This window comes from Alexandromys fortis, unplaced genomic scaffold, assembly GCF_014885135.2.
Source record: "Alexandromys fortis isolate MF-2015 unplaced genomic scaffold, M_Fortis_MF-2015_v1.1 scaffold_2_1_26212458, whole genome shotgun sequence".
NCBI lineage: Eukaryota > Metazoa > Chordata > Mammalia > Rodentia > Cricetidae > Alexandromys > Alexandromys fortis.
The window spans coordinates 25027104-25048065 of NW_026067930.1; the positions used below are offsets into that span (position 1 = coordinate 25027104).

At 38.3% G+C, this 20962-nt stretch overlaps 1 protein-coding gene across 1 annotated transcript in view; it reads right to left on the reverse strand.

Annotated features, from left to right (window-relative positions):
• Positions 1-20672, reverse strand: part of Ufl1 (UFM1 specific ligase 1) — a 28467-nt gene extending 7795 nt beyond the window's left edge. The window contains exons 1-11 of the mRNA XM_050144949.1: positions 20515-20672; positions 19415-19560; positions 18316-18344; positions 17205-17302; positions 16585-16699; positions 14209-14339; positions 9866-9924; positions 7608-7754; positions 6292-6467; positions 4625-4804; positions 2125-2245 (exon numbers count right to left, since the gene is read on the reverse strand). Coding sequence (XP_050000906.1) covers positions 2125-2245; positions 4625-4804; positions 6292-6467; positions 7608-7754; positions 9866-9924; positions 14209-14339; positions 16585-16699; positions 17205-17302; positions 18316-18344; positions 19415-19560; positions 20515-20591 — 1279 coding nt within the window. The 5' untranslated portion in view covers positions 20592-20672. The remainder of the gene's footprint in view (positions 1-2124; positions 2246-4624; positions 4805-6291; positions 6468-7607; positions 7755-9865; positions 9925-14208; positions 14340-16584; positions 16700-17204; positions 17303-18315; positions 18345-19414; positions 19561-20514) is intronic.
• Positions 20673-20962: the final 290 nt, after the last annotated feature.

Below are 20962 nucleotides of genomic sequence, written 5' to 3' on the forward strand. Positions count from 1 at the left end.
AAAAAGCAAGCTAAAGAAAAATTTTAGTTCCTTTAGAGGTCAGTTTTTATACTAAGGTGATAAGGATAATAACATCAATAAGTTCTATCACTAAAAATCGAAATCTCTTGAACTTAAGCGAACTCCTGAGGTTGTTTGGACTGTAATCTACTCCATGCTGCCTCTTTTCTGTAGCTTGCTGATATCCTTGCAGCCAAATCCATTCCTTTCTCGTCTTTTTTGAAAAATTATTTTATGAGTATGAGTGTTTTTTTCCACATGTGTTTATGTACCACGTGCATGCAGTGCTGGGCCTCTAGAACTAGAGTTACAGAAGGGGGAGGCTGTCAGCCACCATGTCGGTGCTGGGACTCGACTCGGGATCCTCTGCACGAGCAGCCAGTGTTCTTAACCATTGAGCCATCTCTCCAGCCACCCCTCATCTTTTCTTGTTCTCATGACTACAGTTGTATGGCAGTTATTAATTATATAATTAATTATGGTACACTGAATCCTGTCCAACTCAAATGTCTGCCCATAAGAAACTCAGTTCCAAATATTAAAGATACATTTCGCTTTAGGCATGTGATTTTATTTTTTTGAATAAATGGTTTATTTATTTATTTTTTTAAATATTTATTTATTTATTATGTATACAATATTCTGTCTGTGTGTATGCCTGCAGGCCAGAAGAGGGCGCCAGACCTCATTACAGATGGTTGTGAGCCACCATGTGGTTGCTGGGAATTGAACTCAGGACCTTTGGAAGAGCAGGCAATGCTCTTAACCTCTGAGCCATCTCTCCAGCCTCCATGGTTTATTTTTTTGAATAAATGGTTTATTAAGGAAAAAAGTCAAATATCAGAGTTTTTAGCACTGGCAAGAGCATTAATGATTTGTTTCTACTAGTAAGAGCAGGGAAAGTGCATGTGCTTTTCAACTAAATGAAAGTGCTCCCTAGAACACTTACCACTGAGTGTAAATGCAAATTTAATGTTTAACAGGGAGATTTGCTGGCTTAGGAAACCTGAAGACATGCCAAGTGGTGTTTTAGGGACTAGGGATATGACTATGGGAATGGTTTCAAAACAATATAACACACTACAACGGCAAAATCAGCTGAGGAGGAGTCACTCCAAACTAGAGAAATAATACAAGTATGGCCACTACTGTGAGGGGTTAGAAAGGCACCCAAGGAGGTGAAACTTGGAATTCGACTCTAAATGAAAGGCGAATCCAGTTACTAAAGTTTGGAAGAAGCAATAAAGTTAAGCAGCATAGTTATTGCTGAGGCCTTGAAGTGAAGATGAACTCGGCAAATAAGAGAATACAAACGGGAAAACAGGAAGGATGGGAGCCACAAAAAAAGGCTTTGTATCTTTTCACGAATACAGACAGCGTCAGAATACACTGCGTCATTTCTATTTTCAACATTAAAATTTAATTTACTAGGAGCTAAAGAGAGAGCTGGCTCACTAGTTAAGAGCACTGTCTGCTCTTACAGAGAATTCATGTTCAGTTCCCAGGATCCACATGGCAGCTTCACAACTGTCTGTAACTCCAGTTCCTGAGGGTCCTGATGCCCTCTTCTGGTCTCCTCAGGCACCAGGCACACATGTGGTGCATAAACATACATGCAGGCAAAACATCTATACACATACAATTAAAAATTTAAAAAAACCTTAAATTTTCATTTAGTAGCAAGATTTGGTTCATATTAGCAGTTAAAATAAATGAAAAAGAATCAATGAAATATAAAGTCTTTCAAATGGCCTTAGTACCAAGTTCATGCAGAAAAATAAAAATGCAACTTTCCCAGCAACACTTGCTAAAGGGGCATCCTTTTTCCAATGTAAGTTTTCAGCCCCTTTGTGGGGAACTCAATAGCTGAAGTTCCTTGGGTTGATTCCTATTCCAGCCACAAAACTGTTTCTGTACCTGTGCCAGCACCATGTTGTCTTTGCTAGCACGCCATGCCTGTGGTTTAGGAAGGTACTGAGTATTGTTCTTTTCTTATTTTTTTTTTTTCACAAGGGGGCTATCTGATATGCAAGTCTGGAACTGCACTAATGAAACCCCTTTGTACTATTGACATGTACTTACAGATGACTCATCTTTGAGTCTCATGTGTTATTGATTTATTACCTGTTGCTTTCTTCCTGCGCTCATCTTTTTTATCCTTTTTATTTGTATTAACACTTTCTAAAATGGAAACTTGCTTCAGATCTTCTTCAGTGATTAAATGCACAGGGTTATTTTTCATTTCCTGAAATAAAACATGCTTTTTGGTAGGCAATATATATTTATATATACAACATTTCAAACAGCAGAGAAGTTGCTTGTTTACTCATACATCCTAATTATCATTGTTAGGTTTCATTGCTACAGATGATAGCACTCATAACTGCTGCTCTGTGGATGACTCCTTGTACCTTGGTCGCATTTGCTGCTCTTCTCTGCCTGGCTAACGAAAGCAGCAAGGCAACCACAGAGCATCTGACTGCAGAGCGAGAGATACATAAACAGAAAAAGGGGAAATGATGGAGGAAGGACATTGGTTAATTATAATAAAGAAACTGCCTTGGCCCATTTTATTGGTTAGAACATAGGTGGGTGGAATAAACAGAAGAGAATGCTGGGAGAAAGAAGCTGAGTCAGGAGTCGCCATGATTCTCCCACGCCAGACAGATGCAGGTTAAGATCCTCCCTGGTAAGCCACCTCATGGGCTGGCTACACAGAATATTAGAAATGGATTAGAACAATATGTAAGAGCTAACCAATAAGAGGCTGGAACTAGCCGGGCTAGGCAGTGTTTAAAAGAATACAGTTTCCGTGTAATTATTTCGGGGCATAAGCTAGAGCTAGCTGGCGGCCGGGAGCTGGGGCGGCAGGGAAGCGGCCCGCAGCTCCTCACAACAGAGTGGCTCCCAGATGTGATGGGCTAAATCCACTTAAAAACCTGAGAGAGCTACTAATCCCAGAAAGATCCATAGATGTGAGGTGCTAGACACCTCTTGTAAGATCTCCCACATGGCACACTCAAAAAGACTGTTAAAGTCCTGAATAGTAATATTCTCAGACATTTAATTTAAAACAGAAAAAAAAAAACAGAGTTTAACGCAGTTTGTCTTTGCCAGCTGTCACTGGTTTTGGCATGCTTAAGAAATCATTTTTTTTTTTTTTAAAAAATGAGAAATAGATCTTTAATCTCTAGTGACAAAAGAATGTTTTCATAGTAAAAATACTATGATTTTCTTTTTGGCTTCTTAGAGAAGATGCTTAGGATAATAAGGATTCCAGTAATAAGATAATCTCTCTCTAAGCCCATTTTTTTGGTTAAACAGAGTTAAAAGAAAGACGATGAACAATTTTTTAATAAGTGATAGCTGACAGAAATGGAGACACATACACGCACGCATGCGCGCATACACACACGCACACACACACACACACACACACTTCCAGCCCTGTATTTACATATGTTCTTACCAGAGTATCATTTTTTCCTTTGAAGATAAGCAATATGTCCAAGTATAGAATAAATCAATAACCCTAAAGTTTACCGATGTCACTTATTTCTATTCTTGTCTGCTTAACAGGACACCTGCAGAAAACTATCGGCAACTGTCACACTACGAAGGTTTAAAAGAATATAGTTAACCACAAGTAAGTGATTTACACATTTACTAGGTCTGCATGAATCTGGCAACAGTATATTAAGACAGAGGGCTTGTGTTATCTCACAATAGGTTTTATCCATGGATGGTGTTTTTAACTATAAGCAGGAACTGAATAGCTGTGAAGACAGGCCTGGCAAGAACTGTGCTTCAAAATACTTTTAGACAGAAATCAAATACTAAAAATTTAAAAGAAAACTGTTCAGGAACTGTAGAGATGGCCATGGTGACGAGCGCCAGCTACCCCTGCGGAGGATCCAGCTTTGGTTGCAGCACCACCATGGCAGCTCATGGATACCTGTAACTTAAACTTCAGGGGACTCAATACCCTTTGCTGACTTCTGAGGGTTCCCAAATACAGGTTCACACAAATATATTTTTCATAAATGATCAGGTTTAGATTGGTTAAGATAGGCTCTTACTACAGAGTTCAGAGCTGACTGGGAGCCAAAAGACTTACAGCACTGCACCCCCATTCTTGAAAATGAATGAACTTCAATAGTAACAAAATTTCTTTTCTCGGTGAGTCATCCTGTCACTTCTAACCAGGTAAAATCAATGAGGATTTGCCAAACTTAGTGATTATCTGCGGTGTTGTACAGGCTTTGTACTAAAAATATGCTCACTGATTTTCTCTCTGATGTCACTCTGATCACAAAATAAACTTAAATGTGAGTAACTTCTTATAAATTTTAAGATTTAACAGTGAATAAAATCCTTTGGCGACTTAAATTCAAAAACTATGTAATTTTATTGATACGATTTTCATTTGTAAAATTTGCTAACTTTAACAGGTTCTAATGAAGATGAAGAGAAGGAATAATGAATCGTAGAGGACATGGGAAAGTTGTGCAAGATGACCAGAAAGTCCTTTCTGGTCAGACTGCCACAGCATTTCCCCAAAGGACAGCTGGCCCTGAATGGAAAGGATGCTGCTAAGGTGAGCAGGTAGAGAAAGCTGGGCTACCTTTTCCGCCTTCTGGTGCATCCGCTGGCTGAACAGCTCTGTGCAGTCGCTTATGAACTTCTCACTGACCACAACTGTGTCACTGAAGATAAGCGCTGAGGCTTGCTTGCTGAAGGGTCTCATCACCTGCTGAAGCAGCATGGCAGCATCCTCAGCTGACAAAGAACTGGGCAGCAGAGGCTGGAATTACAAGCAAAATGAAAACGCGAGAAAGGCAGTGAAACACAGGTTATCTGTTCATATGTATAATACACATATGTGTGAAGATATATCTGTAAGTGTAAGTCCCCTCAAGTGCCCTCACTTAAGCCAGTCAGTGGCTTTCAGAAGCAGTTATGATCCCAACTTCGCAAATTGTATAAAAAAAGTCATTTTTATACCCAGTTTCCCCACTTGCATACCTTATAGGACTATCAAGTTGGGCAAACCACCATCAAAATCTACAGAACCCTTTATGTTTCTCTCTTAAACCTACATACAATTCACCAGTAAGTTCTGACAACCTTACCTGTACAAAGTTTCTTTTCAGCTCTATCACCTGAACTATTATATTTAATTACTATTTTATGTATCTCTCCCTATGAACTGTCTATCTTAAGAGAAGACACGGGTTTGCTTGTTTACCATCTGTAGCCAATAGAACAGTGCCTATCACACAGAAACTGAGATCTGCTGTAAGAATAAAGAAGCCTTAAGAACTCAGTACCCACAGCAGCTTTCCTACCTTATAAAAACACCTGTGTTCTCATTAGGAATAACAGACTGGCCTCCAGCTTACCTTACCCATTCTGAAGTGTTTCTGTGGCATAATGAGGGGCAGCTGAACCTTGAACAACACTGCTGGTGCTAAAGCAGTTCATGGTAATACATTAGATTACTGGAGAAGGAATAGCACCAGGATGTCTGAGGCCAGGGCAGTTGAACATGCTTGGAAAAGGCATTATAATAGTTAGTTTCAACTGCTAAATGACACAGCATAGAATCACCTGGGAAGAGTCTGAATGAGAGACAATCTAGATCAGACTGGCCTGGGGCGCATCTGTGGAGGGCTGCCTTGCTGGTGTTAACTATTATAAGACGACTCAGCCTAAAAGTTAGTGGAAGCATTCCCTGGGTTTTGGTCCTAGACTGGATAAAAAGGAAGAAAGTGAATCGAGCACTGGCAAGCAGGCATGCATTAGTTTGCTCTCTGTCCTTGACTGTGGATGTCTATGACTAGCTGCTTCATATTCCTTCTCCCTTGACTTCCCATGATGATAGACTAGCAAGCCTAAAACAAGCCTGCTCACCCGAAGTTGGTTTTATCAGGGTATTTTTTCATAGCAACTAGAAAGAAAACTCATTCAGATGTGCAAAAATCTCACCAATTTCACTTTCAGGACTGAAATGTTTGCTATATTATTTTCTTCTTTGTTTCTGAGATTTATAAAATTCTAGATTTGATTATATATACTTACAACATCACTTTAAGCCTAAAATAATTAAAATTTCATTTCTTTTGTAACAATGACTGCTAGAATTTACTTCTAACGGCAATATTAGTTTTAATATTAATTAAATTTAATATTAAGTTAATTACATAACTTATTTCTAAAATGGGCACATTTTAGTAAAATATCACTCATCATTGGTTTAAGAAAAACTTAATAGAAAAAGGTAAAACATACAGAAATATCAACCCATGTCCCCGAGCTGATGGCTTCCTCTACTGATGCTTCCACCTGGTCCACAAGTCCTTGACCAACACAAGCTGCCTTCAAAAACAAGAGTTGTGTATTCTTGTATCTTTTCTTTATATAGTTCATGGCATCTGGGATTCCAAGTCTTGATAAAGCATCAAATTCTAGAAATACACAAGAAAGTTGAATAGAACTCATTCATACCTTCCTGAAGTCTTATAAAAAGTTAATTCCACACAAACCTATTCTTTGACTGTGAATGTAATGTATTCCAGCATTTTCTGAGGAATAAAAGAAAAGAAACGTAGTGTAGCTAGTTACATGGGGTTATTTTCCTAGGTGTCTATTACTAAAGATCCCTGTGGGAAACCTGCTTCAAGTGCTCTGTGAATACAAGTTGTGTGATTCCTTTCCCCACTGAAGGGTTGAAGGAAAACTGGACTACAGAGCAAAACAATGAAAGACAGCAGTAAAGGGAATGGAAACTGTTCAAATTAAAACTGAAATCTGTTTTGCTTATTTTAGTTAAAGGAGTGAATTTTATTTTTTAAAATGTGTTACTGTACAATAAGCCACAGCCATTCTCCAAAGCAGACAATTTAACATAACAGACTCAGAGCTACAGAAGTTACTGGTACTGAAGGCATTACAGTTATTAAGAAAACTAGTAATAATGTTCTACCTTAAGGCTGGGGTTGAAGAAACTGTATGCACATTATCAGAGATCGAGTGATCTGTACTAGAGTATACGTTCAAACTGTTCTTCATAAACTTAGGAGCGCGTGCCCCACTCTGCAGCTTGATCAGGTCAGCATTCAACAGAGGACGTGGCCACGGCTTTCAATCAGTCTACTTTACAGAAATGAGGGCAGAACCTCGGAAGCACACTTTAGAATAATACTGTTTCCGAGCAGTAGATAACTGATAAAAGTAAGCACTGAAAAACCAGTCAATGCATATTTCTAAAATGAAGTAACTTGAAGAAATAAGCACACTACATTAAACAAAATAATTGCTTTTGGGGTTTAAACACTTAAATTTTACAACACCTTAATACAAACTGAAGGTTAGTAACTGTCAATAACATCTTTTGGCAATTTTAAATTTCAGTGATAATGGAATTAATTTAAGTTCTTAAGCTCCACAGAACTGAAAGTGACAACTTTTGCAGTCAAAGGGAACCATGACAATCTACCTAGTCAACCACAGGAAAATGCATGTGGACTCTGGAGAACAATGCTTTCTATGAAGAGTTCAGTGGTAGGAAGAAATTTTAGTTTCAAAGAAAAGAAAAAAATAGTTACCTAGATAGCCATTTTGCCTGAAAAAGGAATCCACCCAAGCACTCTGTGTCTTGGAATAAATGTCAGGGACAAACACTGCTTTATCCTGTCGGCCGCCAACCACAGTGCCTCGCAGACGTCCAGTGCCAACAAGTTCCTCAAGCACAGCTTAAAGCAAACACACAATACACACAGATCAGAATGGGACATGGCTTTGAAGGCCAATACTTTACAGTCAGTGTCCCTAAACGTGATGCTTCTTCAAGATATATTACAATTTAAACACCATACATGAAATTACATTTAAAAAACATCCCTAGTATTTATTTTATGAGACTACTCAGCCTGTAACTCAGGAAAAATTTAGAAACCAGTGTAACTCAAACCAGATAATATTTACACATTGAGTAATTTTGAGAAAAATTCAACATCTTTGTCAGAAATGGAGGCCATTGAAAAAAAGTAAGTATTGTAAGAGAGTGGGAAGGGTTGGGAAAGAGGGGTAATGCAATACATGCAACATTAAAACAAAAGGGAGGGGACTCTTTAAGGGATGGGGAACCAGTAAGAGATAGTAGAAGAAATGGAGATGAAAGACAACTAAGAACAAAATATGACGTACATGTATGAAAATGCTATAAGAAAACCCATTATTTTGCATGTTAACTTAAAAACTTGATTAAAAAATCATCACCCCATCATTTAATAATTTGATGTAAAAGTATAATTTGATTTTTACTATAATAGATAATGATTAATCACTAGCATTATCCATTCCATTTTCTAATAACTAGAAGAACCCAACACCAGGACACATTCGATTCAGCAGTGAGAATCTAACCAGAGTCTCCATTTCTGATTAACTGAAGCAGGGCATCAGCCATTCCTAATGCAGAAGTAAAATGCCACAGCTCTGATGATGGATTCTGTGGCTCCAGTGGTCAAGGACAACCTCAGCTCTGCCATCTACTAACTATAAAACCCTGGGCAAATAATTTACTTAGTATCTTGATTTTCTTATTTGTGAAATAGGGACAATAACAATACCCATCTCATAAAGGTGCAGTATTCAAGTAAATGCTACCCTTAGCTGAAATTACTGCAAGCACTCAATACACACTGGGCACAAATTTCATTATCACCACTACCATCTTCTTAAGTCTAGGGCCAATCTGCAAGCTAACTGGACTTTAGGCATGTTCAACAAGAGGGAAATCATGCCTCATATGGTAATGGTGCCTGAGGTGGGTGGCGTTGTGGACCTTGGAGAAGAGCCAACAAACACCACTTTACTAAACAAGCATAATCTCTAATGTCATTCTAAATATCTGTCCTTATTCCCACAGTGTAGTCCTCATCCGCTTTCAAGGAAACTTCTTTCTGTAACACACTGAGATCACTACAGAAAACCACAACCAATCAAAATGCAGAGCTGTGGAGACCAGTCACAATGGATCCACATATAATCTAACTCTTGCACCTAAGTAAGGCTCAGGGACCACCATGAAAAAGAGGGTGGAAAGATTATAGGAGTCAGAGCAATGGGGAATTTACTGTGAAATTGCATCTCCTAGGAATGTCAAAATCTCACCAACATGGCTGCCTATAACAACAAACATGTTAATGTGAAGGGGAAAAAAAAAACCCAGGAGGCCTCAACCTTAACACACAGAACTATAGGCAACTTAGAAATGCTGAGTGCAGGAGAAAGTCTTCCCCAGGGAACAGCACCCCAATTAGTTATCCAATAAAAAAGTTATGCATATTCACATACACCAGTAACTACCACAACCACCAGCAACAGCCCCACCACCACCACCACCAACAATAACCATTAATGAAAAAAGAGGTCAAGAATTTGGACGAGAACAAGGACGGATGGATGGGGAGTTAGTTAGAAGCAAAGAAAGGGAAGTGAGAAATGACATGGTTATATTATAATGTCCAAAAGTAAAAGATATAATAAACTTTAGAAAAAGAAGAAAAAGAGAAAATCAATGACTTTGTTTCATCAACAGTCCATACAGCAATGCTACACCTTGGATGCTGAATGTCTTCTTGGTCTTATAGAGGTACTATTGGGGCTCATGGAACTCGCTAGAGGTAGAACCCACAGGGAAATCCTTGGGTCATTAAATGTATGCCCTTGAAGAGAACTGTGTGAAACTTTCTCTTTCTCATCATTGGAGATGAAAGCCAGGTACTCATGTATTCTCAAAAAACACTATATTACTGAGTTATATTCCAACCCAAATAAAACAAATTGAAATAAAACTCACAGTAAAGGAGCTGTTCCTGAAATCCATATTTTGAAATCAAAGAATTCACTGCTGTAGGCCTTTATGGGAAATTAAAAGAAAAACATTGAAACTAATCACTATAGAATTGTATAAGACTAAAAACAAAACAAACCAACAAACTGGAGATTATTAAAAGAAAACATCAATTAATTTAAAGAAAAAAATGACGGCAAAGTTATATCAACTCTTAAATACCTGATCAGGCTTGTGCCACCCAGATAGAAAGAATGAGTCTATTCATAATGAAGATCAACTCCTATTATGACTCCAGCAGGATTTTCCTTTTTGTGAGATGCTGGGCTTGCTTTTGTCCCTTACTATGCAGCAGACTGAAATTCAAGGATGCTCACACCTCTCATTGTACAATGCTGTGGGATTTCCCTACAGCTTGTGCACTTAACAGTCCTAGATGTCCTTATTTTCTAATGCAATATGCTATCTGAAAAGTTCAGTGCATATCTAATTTTCTTCCCAAGTACATGGCTACATGCATGACATAGAACTCACAGACATGTGAGCATGGGTGAGCATCATTTTCCTTACTGTGGTTTCCCTCCTTTTACGTGAGAACACATAAGGGAGCGTCATATGGTTCTGTTTTTCAAGAAAAGTGAGATAATATGTGTGTTTAAATGTATCTGGAATATGTCTTGACAAAAGTATTTTGAAGAAATCAATTTTTTTAAATTTATTTATTTCTTTATTAATTAATTAAAGATTTCTGTCTCTTCCCCACTGCCGCCTTCCCTTTCCCTCCCCCTCCACCAATCAAGTCCCCCTACCACATCAGCCCAAAGAGCAATCAGGGTTCCCTGCCCTGTGGGAAGTCCAAGGACCACCCACCTCCATCCAGGTCTAGTAAGGTGAGCAACCAAACTGACTAGGCTCCCACAAAACCAACAGGTGCAGTAGGAGAAGAAATCAATTTTAATATGCTATTTTTACTCATCTGTATTTACTGTAACATTTTCTAAACTATTTTAGTATGGTATGAATTATATATAATTAACATCTACTCAATTTCAAGTGTATACTCAGTGATCTTAATCTTAATACATTTACAAACTCATGTACCATCACAACAATCCAGTTTCACAATGTTTTTTATCACTGCTGAATCACTGCTGCCACTCTGCAGATAAGAATCATCTGTTTCCTGATTCTAGAAATTTGACCTTCTGGACATTCAGCAGAGTTGATTCAATAGGAGGTCTCGGGTTCCTGTTTTCTTTGACATGCTGTTATATTACTGAATGTCAATAATGAAACATGCATGAAGTAGTTCAGACATGAACATCACTCCATAATACAGATATATCCCAGTTCGTTTACATGCTCAGCTGATAGATATTTACAGTGTCTATTCCAATAGTTTGAAGCATTATAAGCAGATTTAATGAATGTCGTCTATTCATGTCTTTATATGACACTGTATGTGACTGTGGTAGTGAGATAAGGGCGCTATAAGTTCATTCCACGGCTTTGTGCATGTACAGTTGGCACTCTCCCACAGTCACTAACTTATTTACATCCCCAGACCATCATAAGTATTTACATAGCTGAACAGATACCTGAATGCTTTTTGTTTCTTTGTGTATATGTATGTATGTATGTTTCCTATTTATTTATTTATTTATTTGTTTGTTTGTTTTTTTCAGGTAGGGTTTTTCTACAGCTTTGGAGCCTGTCCTAGAACTAGCTCTTATAGACCAGGCTGGCCTTGAATTCACAGAGATCCACCTGCCTCTACCTCCCCGAGTGTAGGGATCAAAGGCGTGTGCCACCACTGCTCCCCTGTTTATTTTTTGAGACAGGGTTTCTCACTCAACTTGGAGCTTCCTATCTAGCTAGAGGTGGCAAACTCCCAGAACCTGCTGTCTCCACTCTACAGTACTTGGGTCCCAGATGGGTGCCTCCATGTTTGGTTTTAAAGAACATGCTGAGAACACACGAAAACACTCAGGTTCCTATTCTTGCAGAACATGTACTTTACCTACTGAGCCATCTCCACAATCCTGTATTTACTTTTTACTACTCATAGTTTTAAAGTAAGGTTTCATTTCTATTTACTTTAAGCCAGCATCTGTATTCTCCAGTCAGGATTTGAATTGTATACATATTCAAAGTCTTTTAACTAATTACAATTTTTAATGCCTTGCTGATTACTTATAATACCACAATATTTTTTCTTTTAAATTCTTGAAAACACTTGGTAAAATAGAAATACTTATTTATAAATGAATGAAATACTTAAAGCTGTGTGTTTGGAGAGATTTGATGAAATTTTTTGATAAAATTTCATATGGATCAATTTGTTTTATTAAACTGTTTGATCCTAAATTTTCTCAAACTGTGAATTGTGTCATCTCTGTTTATTTTATTATAACAACTTTCTTATGTATTTATTATTTTACTTGTCTTTGCATCAGCATTGAACAGCAGACATTCCTTTTAAATAGGGCAGCTGTAATAATTTCTTTTTCATCATTTGACAACAGTATGTATTTATGGAGTACAAGAATAATGCATCCCTTCTGTGAATTCCTGTCAATGATGAGCAACTTAATAATGACACTAGGTACAAACAACAGACATGAGAATTTAACATGTGTCCTTCTAAATATCAGAAAAGTCAGAAAAAGACCAAACAAGTGTTCCAGATTAAAGATGACCAAAGACTATAACAATTAAGTGAAACACATGACTCTGAACTGAACCTGAAGGGGCAGAAAAGGCAGTGCTGAAGCAATCAGTATACCAATATGAATCTGAATACTAGATGGGTGTATGTATCAATGTTAGTTTTCTGACTATGAGTTCTGGGTTATATTATATAGGATAATGCTCTTTTGTAGGAAATACAGACTAAAATATTTGTGGGAAAATTTGAGCAACATCTATACTGGTCATACAAAAACTTTCTAATAGTTTACTTATAAATTCCAGATTATTTAAGAATGAAAAAGAATGAACATTGTTCCAACTGAACAAGCTTCCCCTTGAAACTGCTCAGTCTGTTGTACTCCTTGTGCCTTGCATGTTTTCGGTACTCAATAAATACATACTGTGTGTCAAACGATGAAAAAGAAATCACTACAGCTGCCCTATTTAAAAGGAATGTCTGCTGTTAAATGCTGATGCAAAGACAAGTAAAATAAGGATAGCAAATAAACATCAGATTAGTGATATTGACAATATAAATGGCAGGAACCAAACAAATGGCTTGAGAAGTGACACAGAGTAAGAATATGGGCAGTTGATACAGACATCAGTTTTAAGAGACCTTAAAAGGAAAGGATGAGCAGAGCATTAGAGTCGTGGTGAGGGACAATTGTCTATATTCTGTCAATTATGTTCTAAATAAGTGCTGATTGGCCAGTAGCCAGGCAGGAAGTATAGGTGAGACAACCAGACAGGAAGTAGAGGCAGGTCAATGAGAAAAGGAAAATTCTGGGAAGGAGGAAGCCCATTCCTCCCCAGTCCTGTCCCAACCACAGAAGAAGGAAGATGTGATTGCCCTGCTGAAAAAGGTACTGAGCCATGCGGCTAACACAGATAAGAATAATGGGTTAATATAAGTTATAAGAGTTAATAAGAAGCCCAAGCTAATGGACCAATCAGCTTATCATTAGTATAGACCTCTGTGTGATTTCTTTGAGACGTAACGATTGTGGGAACTGGGCAGGACAGAACCTCAGTCAACAGAGTGGAATATGCCACTCAGAGGTGTAGTGACAGCTCAAGACTGATGGAAGGCAAACCTAGTCAACAGAAACTACGTGACAGGTGAGCAGAGCCAAAAATGGAGGCTTTCTGAATTCTGTATTTAAATAGACCTGGACAGTTACAGACTCTTAGTACCTTTCAAGAGTAATACTGCTATTCACTAAAACTGTGGACTTTTAGCATAAAGGATTCTAAAGACAGTCCCATCTAAACTCCAAGTAAGTTAGACTTATGTGCCATCACATGGCTCCTATGTGGGACCAAATTCTCCCATTTTAATAACTGCATGATCTTTCCAAGATTTCTGGGTGATTTTTCATATAGTGATGTTAGCAACAGATTTTAACACCATTTTCTGTAAAAGTACAAGAGTTGTAGGAGCAGGGAAAGGAAGGTGATGGGAGTGGAGGCAGCGGGGTCTGGGGACCCTGGAGGCTTTACAGTCCCATTTCAGAGCTCTCTTTCTACCTATTTCATACACTGGGATATTTAATGAGATTCTGCTTTAAACAGATTTAACTACTTGATAAAGGATTCAAATCGTATTCAAGAAGCATATAAGTATATGCATATATACGTACTTAAAGCATGCTTACCGGGTGATAGCACTGAAGAGCCCACGGATGCGTGCTTTATGACGAGCCACAAAGGCCTCAGTGAAAATCACCCCTCTGTTGTCAAGGTCAATGTGGCCATTGATAATTCGACCAAGTCGCTGAGTTAGTGCCTGGGAATAAGGCATCAATTTTTATTAATTTGCAATAACAAAATTAAAGTATGTGTTTGTATACTCTTACTTAATTTATGCTATGTGCTGTGACAGAAAGTTCAACTGTTCAAAATATATCATACATAAACTAAAATGATGAATTAGTATCTAGAAAACTTCATTGTCTCACAGCAGAGTCCAGAAACATACCAAATGGTTAAATGATTACCTATACTAATAGCAATTATTATTGTTAGTTAATCAAGGATTAATTGAAATAATAGCCCCTGCTAACAATACTTATTTCTAATAAAAAATAAAAATAACTGATTATCCAGTTTTCTAGATATAAGTGATTTTCAATATACAAATAAGAAGACGGGTCTCAGAGAAGCCTCTACTTGGACGATTGGACACTAACAGGAGTAAATGTTATTTCAAGATTTGACAGTAAGGGAACCATAAGATCTGAAAGATGATATTCTCCAACAATAACAAGATTTTTTTCCAGATTTAAACTGGCAGACTTCTGGTTACTTGACTGGTTTTCAAACTTATTTCTTCTCAGCTATACCACATGTGTACAAGTACATACGAAATAGGTCTGGACATATTTCGTATTCCCCCAAAAGCAGATGCATTCATTGGTTTGTTTAATAGTTTTACAATGAGGGAATACATGTAAGCTTTTAGAAACATGCTTGTGATGTTCAGAAGACAGAGCTGAAAACTCTGAAGTACCCGGAAGTACAGTTGCACAGAAAATCATTTGGTCAGAGCCTTTTATTTTTTTTAAGTTTAACTTTTGATGATTTATAGTTTGAGGTAAAAGCAGGACTTGGACCCCTAAAATGCTTTGTTAACCATCTATCATCTCTAAACTGTGTTTTAAATACTACAAAAGCTTATTAATATGCACGAACAGATGTTTACTACAAATTAGTTTCATGTACTTATGGTTTGGTAACTTTCTCAAGTCAGATTTTCTAAAGATGAAAGGTTATCATGGAGGTTTGAATGAAAAGGCACCTCTGACCCCGAGAGGCTCACAGACTTGAACTTGGTCTCTAGTTAAAGGAACTATTTGAGAAGGATTAGAAGGTGTGGCCTTGTTGGAGGAGGTGTATCCCTGAGGGTGGGCTTGGAATTCAAAAGCCCATGCCAGGCCAGGTCTCTGTCTTTCTGACAGCCTGCCTATCTGTGGATCAGGAGTAAGCACTCAGTCTCATGTCTGCCTGTTGCCAAGCTTCCTGTCACAATGATTTTGGACTAACCCTCTGAAACTGTTAAGTAAGTCCCCAATTAAATGCTTTCTTTTATATGTGTTGCTTTGGTCATGGTGTCTAATCAAAGTAATAAAACGGTAACTAAGACAATAGTTAGAATGAGATTCAGCTCTTTCCTTGTTTCAGTAAACTAAAAACAAACTACTCTTTATAGAGTGCCACCTCTGTGGTAACTTTTCATTAGATATCTCATTGATACTTATGAAAAGGACATAGTTATTCCTTCTCAAAAGATATAATATTTGAAATACCATACATGTTCTTAATGTCTGCTTAACTAATAGAAGAAGTGGCACCAATTCAAATTCAAATCCAGGTCTGTTGAACAGTAAAGCCTATGAGTTTTTACTGTATCACACCAGCATCTATGATTATAAGATAACAAACTACAGACAACACATTGCTTCAGTTTTTAGGTAACACCATTATTTCACTATGGTTATGATCTGAATTAGTACAAACACAAAGAACCCAAAGTTAGAGAATATGTGAGAGTCTTATTTTTCCGTCATGTCAGTTTAGAGGAGGAAAACGATGGCAAGAAAAGAATGGTTCTACTGACATTTTCATAAGAAAAACCTTTGCTGGAAGTGTTTTTCACTGCAAAGCATTCAGCAGCAGCCCTTATCGTTGCCCCCTCTAATTATAATGTTTAGCGATTATAGAAAGCAGCATATATCTTGGTTAGTTTCTACAGTGAATATTATAAGCACTAGGCAAATCCACGCACTTGTGGAACACGCCCTCCTGTAGCATCAAGACAGTCCTAAAATGCATTCATTAACTACTCTTAAATGTCTTGGGGCTCAGGGCGTGGGATAATTGTAATTGTTTTCAACAAGTCTCTCTAGAAACATAGATGGGACTCGCGAACACCATGGCTATGAGAGGTATCCACTGTACTTTATGTAAAACCACCTGATCCAGTTCCCCACTGACTCTTTGACATTCTTTACACTTTTAGGGGAAGAAAGTACCTGTGTCAGAAAATCCCCAGGAAGGTCATAGGTTTTACACAGTTCTGAGATGGTTACTTGACCACTTTCTTGCAATTTATCATTTACCTCTTCTGATAACCGATCCAGATAGTTCCTAATATTGAAGAAAAGATTTTTAAAAACTTAAGAGTGTTTTCCTTCTGCATTTTCCCGTCATGCTTTTCTTGGAGTAATGAGCAGAATGTGAATGAACATCACTCACTGTTCAGATTCTAAAGCTAATTCTTTGCTCATGGATGCAATTAAATGTATGGTTAATCAAAGGGCAGTTTTTTTTTTCTTTTGCCAAGAGAAATTTTATAGTCATTTCACATTAGTATTTTTAAAACACATTTGCTTTGAGTTCAGTTAATTCATGACAAGTAATAAAAGCTATGTTTTTATATTGCCTTAATAGGAAAAAGATCAAGATTTAGACTATTTATGAAAATGCATTCCCCATAACTAGTAACTTACTTTAAAATGAAATGATTATTATAATAAAATGATTTTATACTGTATTACATGAGCTTAAACAAAAAGCCTAACTGGCCGTCACTGACCGAAACTTAAAGGCTAATTGAAAGAAGGAACAAAGAGCTTCTAAACATTTTACTTACTCGTCTATCAGCTGACCCAATACTATTTGGACATGCTTCTCTGATTTAATAATGTCACTGATTCTATTTTCAATATGAGTCAGGTCCACATTAATGACCTAGAATTAGATAGAAATTAAATAAAGTTTGCACTACTTGTTAAATTTAAGATTATACACTAAGAGTTATACTTTTAAACTCACTCTTTGATGAATTGCTTTAAAAAAAATTGATAGCTAAGTATAGTGGCAAACACCTATAATCTGAACATGTGGAAAGACAGTCACAAGTTCAAGGCTGGTGTTGTCTACATAGACAGTTCCAGACAAGACAGGGTCACAGAAAAAGACAAACACTGCTAATTACAGAAGAATGAGAGAAGAGAGTGGGGGGAGGAAGAAGGGGAGGGGGAGGGAGGGAAGAAAGGAAGTCCCATTGCTTATTTATTTTCTTTTGAATTCTGATGAATTACATTTTTCCAGGAAACCTTGTATTAAACAGTGAACTCACAAAACACATCCTTTCATATAAAATTTTCTAGTATCTAGATTATATATACTTTTTAATATTTTAAAAATATTTTTCTTTCCTTTATAAACTACTTCTCTATTATTCTCTATATACTAAAATATATAACTATGAAAAACTAAATGATGTTTCACCCAAAATTACACAAACCTTACAATTTTATAATGTAATAACTATTGAGTTTTATCTGTAAAGAATGTATTCAAACAAGAATGAAGCTGGCCAGTGGCAAAGCACACGTTCGATCCCAGCGCTTGGGAGGCAGAGACAAACGGATCTCTGTGAGTTGCAGGCCAGCCTGTTCTACAAGAGCTAGTTCCAGGACAGCTAGGGCTATTTTGCAGAGAAACAGTGCCTCAAAAACAAACAAACAAACAAACAAACAAATAAAGAAAAACAAAACAAAAAGAAAAACAAAACCCAAGAACTAAAACGTAGTAAATCAATTCAAGCCATTAGCCAAGGTTTTACAACTATTTCTTCACAAATATCACACCACACAACACCAGTACTAGTGAATACTTAGAGAGGAACCAAACAAACCCATAGTATTAGATATTAAGAAACTTTTTAAGAAATCAAAGCAAAATTTTTACAAATTTACCTGTTGTAAGTCAACAATGTTTACTCGACCTTTGAACAAAAGACAGGCATTTAAATTACTTGGAAGTATAGCCGAACAGCATAATTCTAACAGATACAGTGTTGATCAGTCCAAGTCCTTCTACAAAGGGCATTGGAGCACAATAACTGAGGCACTGAGATATAAATTACTAGTTGATCGATCTATTTATGGTTCAAACCATAGGCAATACTGTTTCAAAGATGTTTTTATCACATCAGATTCAATTATGAACATCAACCGATACAAGGAGGACAAACCTCGGAGAGCCATTCCCTTCCCCACACAATTCAGTTCATCTAAAATGACCAATGGAAAAATCTGCAATAAATTAAGATGAAAGAGCCATTCTTTAAAATTGGAAAGTGGGTGTTTATCTACCACCAAGAGAGAAAGTGTTAAACATTCCAAATCACAGCTTGTATTTTATTAGCACTCTTGCAGGAAGACAGAAAACAAAACACTAAGATTACACCTTAATAGTGTCCAATAAAGAGTTGGTTTGGTTGAATGTCCAGCTGTGCTCAATCTGCTTAAGTCATAGTTCAAATTTTAAAACTACAAAGAAAACAGTATTTAGTATCTGCTGGCAGTAACTGCATTTCATATAATATGATGGACCTCGGATTAAAGTTTATAGATTTACAAAGTTTTTTAAAGAATGCAGCATTAATATCTGAGAACTTACAGTCTTACGAAATTTCTAGTCCTCAGATACAGTTGAGAGCTAGGTGCCCATCCCTCGTTCATGACGTAAATTAGTATGAAAAGAAAAACCCTGCATATAGAGTACATTTAATTCAATGCAACCAAACCATGGTATTCGTTAAATGGTAATAATCAAGATCACGTTTGCGTGAACCTAGGAAGGCTGATTAAGTTACCAGCTGAGAGGGGTTACAGCTCAGAGGCAGCATTTGCTAGCACGTGCCCAAGTTTGATTCCCAACACAAAGTGGGGAGAAAAAAAGAACAATTGAGGAGAATGCCCTATAACCTCCATATGATTATTTACTTATAATTCTAATGTATTTCCCAAACATCCAGTAAAAAGAAGGCCATAACGCTAAGGAATTACTTACCCCCTCGGACATGGAGCTCCTCTCTCATCTCCTTGCTGATCTGGGCTGGAGTGATGTATTCCTTCCCATCAAGCGTATGGACTACGTCTAGCTGGTTCTGAGAGATCAGTTTATTCACAATCTCAATGCAGTTTCGCTCTGACAACCTGCGAGGAACCAGAAGTTTAAGAGTACGGCTGATATTGTCCACAAAAAAAAAAAAAAAAAAAAAAAAAAGAGGGGGGGTGAATGCAAAATCCAAAATCTTGAGTAACTTCTACATTACAAAATCTGTCCTTTATCAGTACAACGGCTTTAAGTATTTTAAAAAGGAAACTTGAAGAGTAAGCCACTTTGCATTCACTTGAATTATTTACTTAATCGAGACACATCACTGTGATTCTAACAGTGTTCGCTTCTAGTCCGGTCTTCAACTATCAAAACTGTGGACATACAAGGTAAGAAAGAAAACACCAGCTACGCCTTGATTTTCAGATGGAACAAACTTTTCCAAAAAGCACAGCATGTTGGTCTTACTAGCACAGATGGTGTACAGACAGGTCATCTGACTTAGCAAAACCGTCACTACTGTCAGTTACTCACACAGTTTATCGTGTCCTAGATTTTGTTTCCTTGGGATTTGGGGTTTGTTGTTGCTTGTTTGGTGTGTGAATAAATGTGTTTGTAGCTCTCAATGCTATAAACAGCAGCAAAGGGTTAGTGTCTCTAGGTGCGGTAGTAATAAAATACTACAAGAACACGTTTACAAGGAGAAACAAAAAAAATCTGTTCGCATTATATATGTGATCTGTAATCCTGGACGCGGAGTCGGGGTGTTCTGGTCACTCTTCCACAGGTTCACGGAGTACAGAAAAGTCAGGGGCCGGGAGTCCCTAAAACTGACAGAGGGCGGCTTAGGTCTGCACCCGCAGATAAGAAGGGATTTAGGGAGGGACAGGCTACTTGCTGCGCACCGCCCTGGGGTCTAGGCCGGGCTGCGAGCGCCTCTACCGGCAGCCACAGCAGCCGGTCCCCGGGGTCCCGCCGACGCCCGGCGGCCGGAGCGGGAGTGGGGCAGCGTCCCGGGCCTAAGCCGGCTCCAGACCGGAGGGGACCAGCACCTCTGCGCGGCCTCCGCAAACTGCGCCCGCTGGAAGTCAGCCGCCAGCCGCCGGATCTCCTCCCAAGCGTCCGCCATCGCTGTCCAGCTCGCACCGACACCGGGAAACGGCAGACACGTCAGCCCTCAGCCCGCCGCAGGCGCCTGGGGACGGGCCGCGCCGAGGGCCAAGACACCCGCGCGAGCGCAAAATCGCGAGCGGAGGCGTGGCGGTCACGGTCGACGCCCTCAGATGGGCGTGGCCTCCGGAAGGAGGTGGCGAACCGCGTCAAAGCCCGGATAAAAGCTGACTCAGTATGCATTCAGCGTGTAGGATGCCAGTTCAGGTCCAGCAACCATCAAATGATTGTCAGCCCTTGCAGAGGGGACGAGACACACTTCTTTTGTCGTGATGTTACAAACCGTGACCAATCCACCTTGAACAATGAGTCGGACTTCTACTTGGGCCA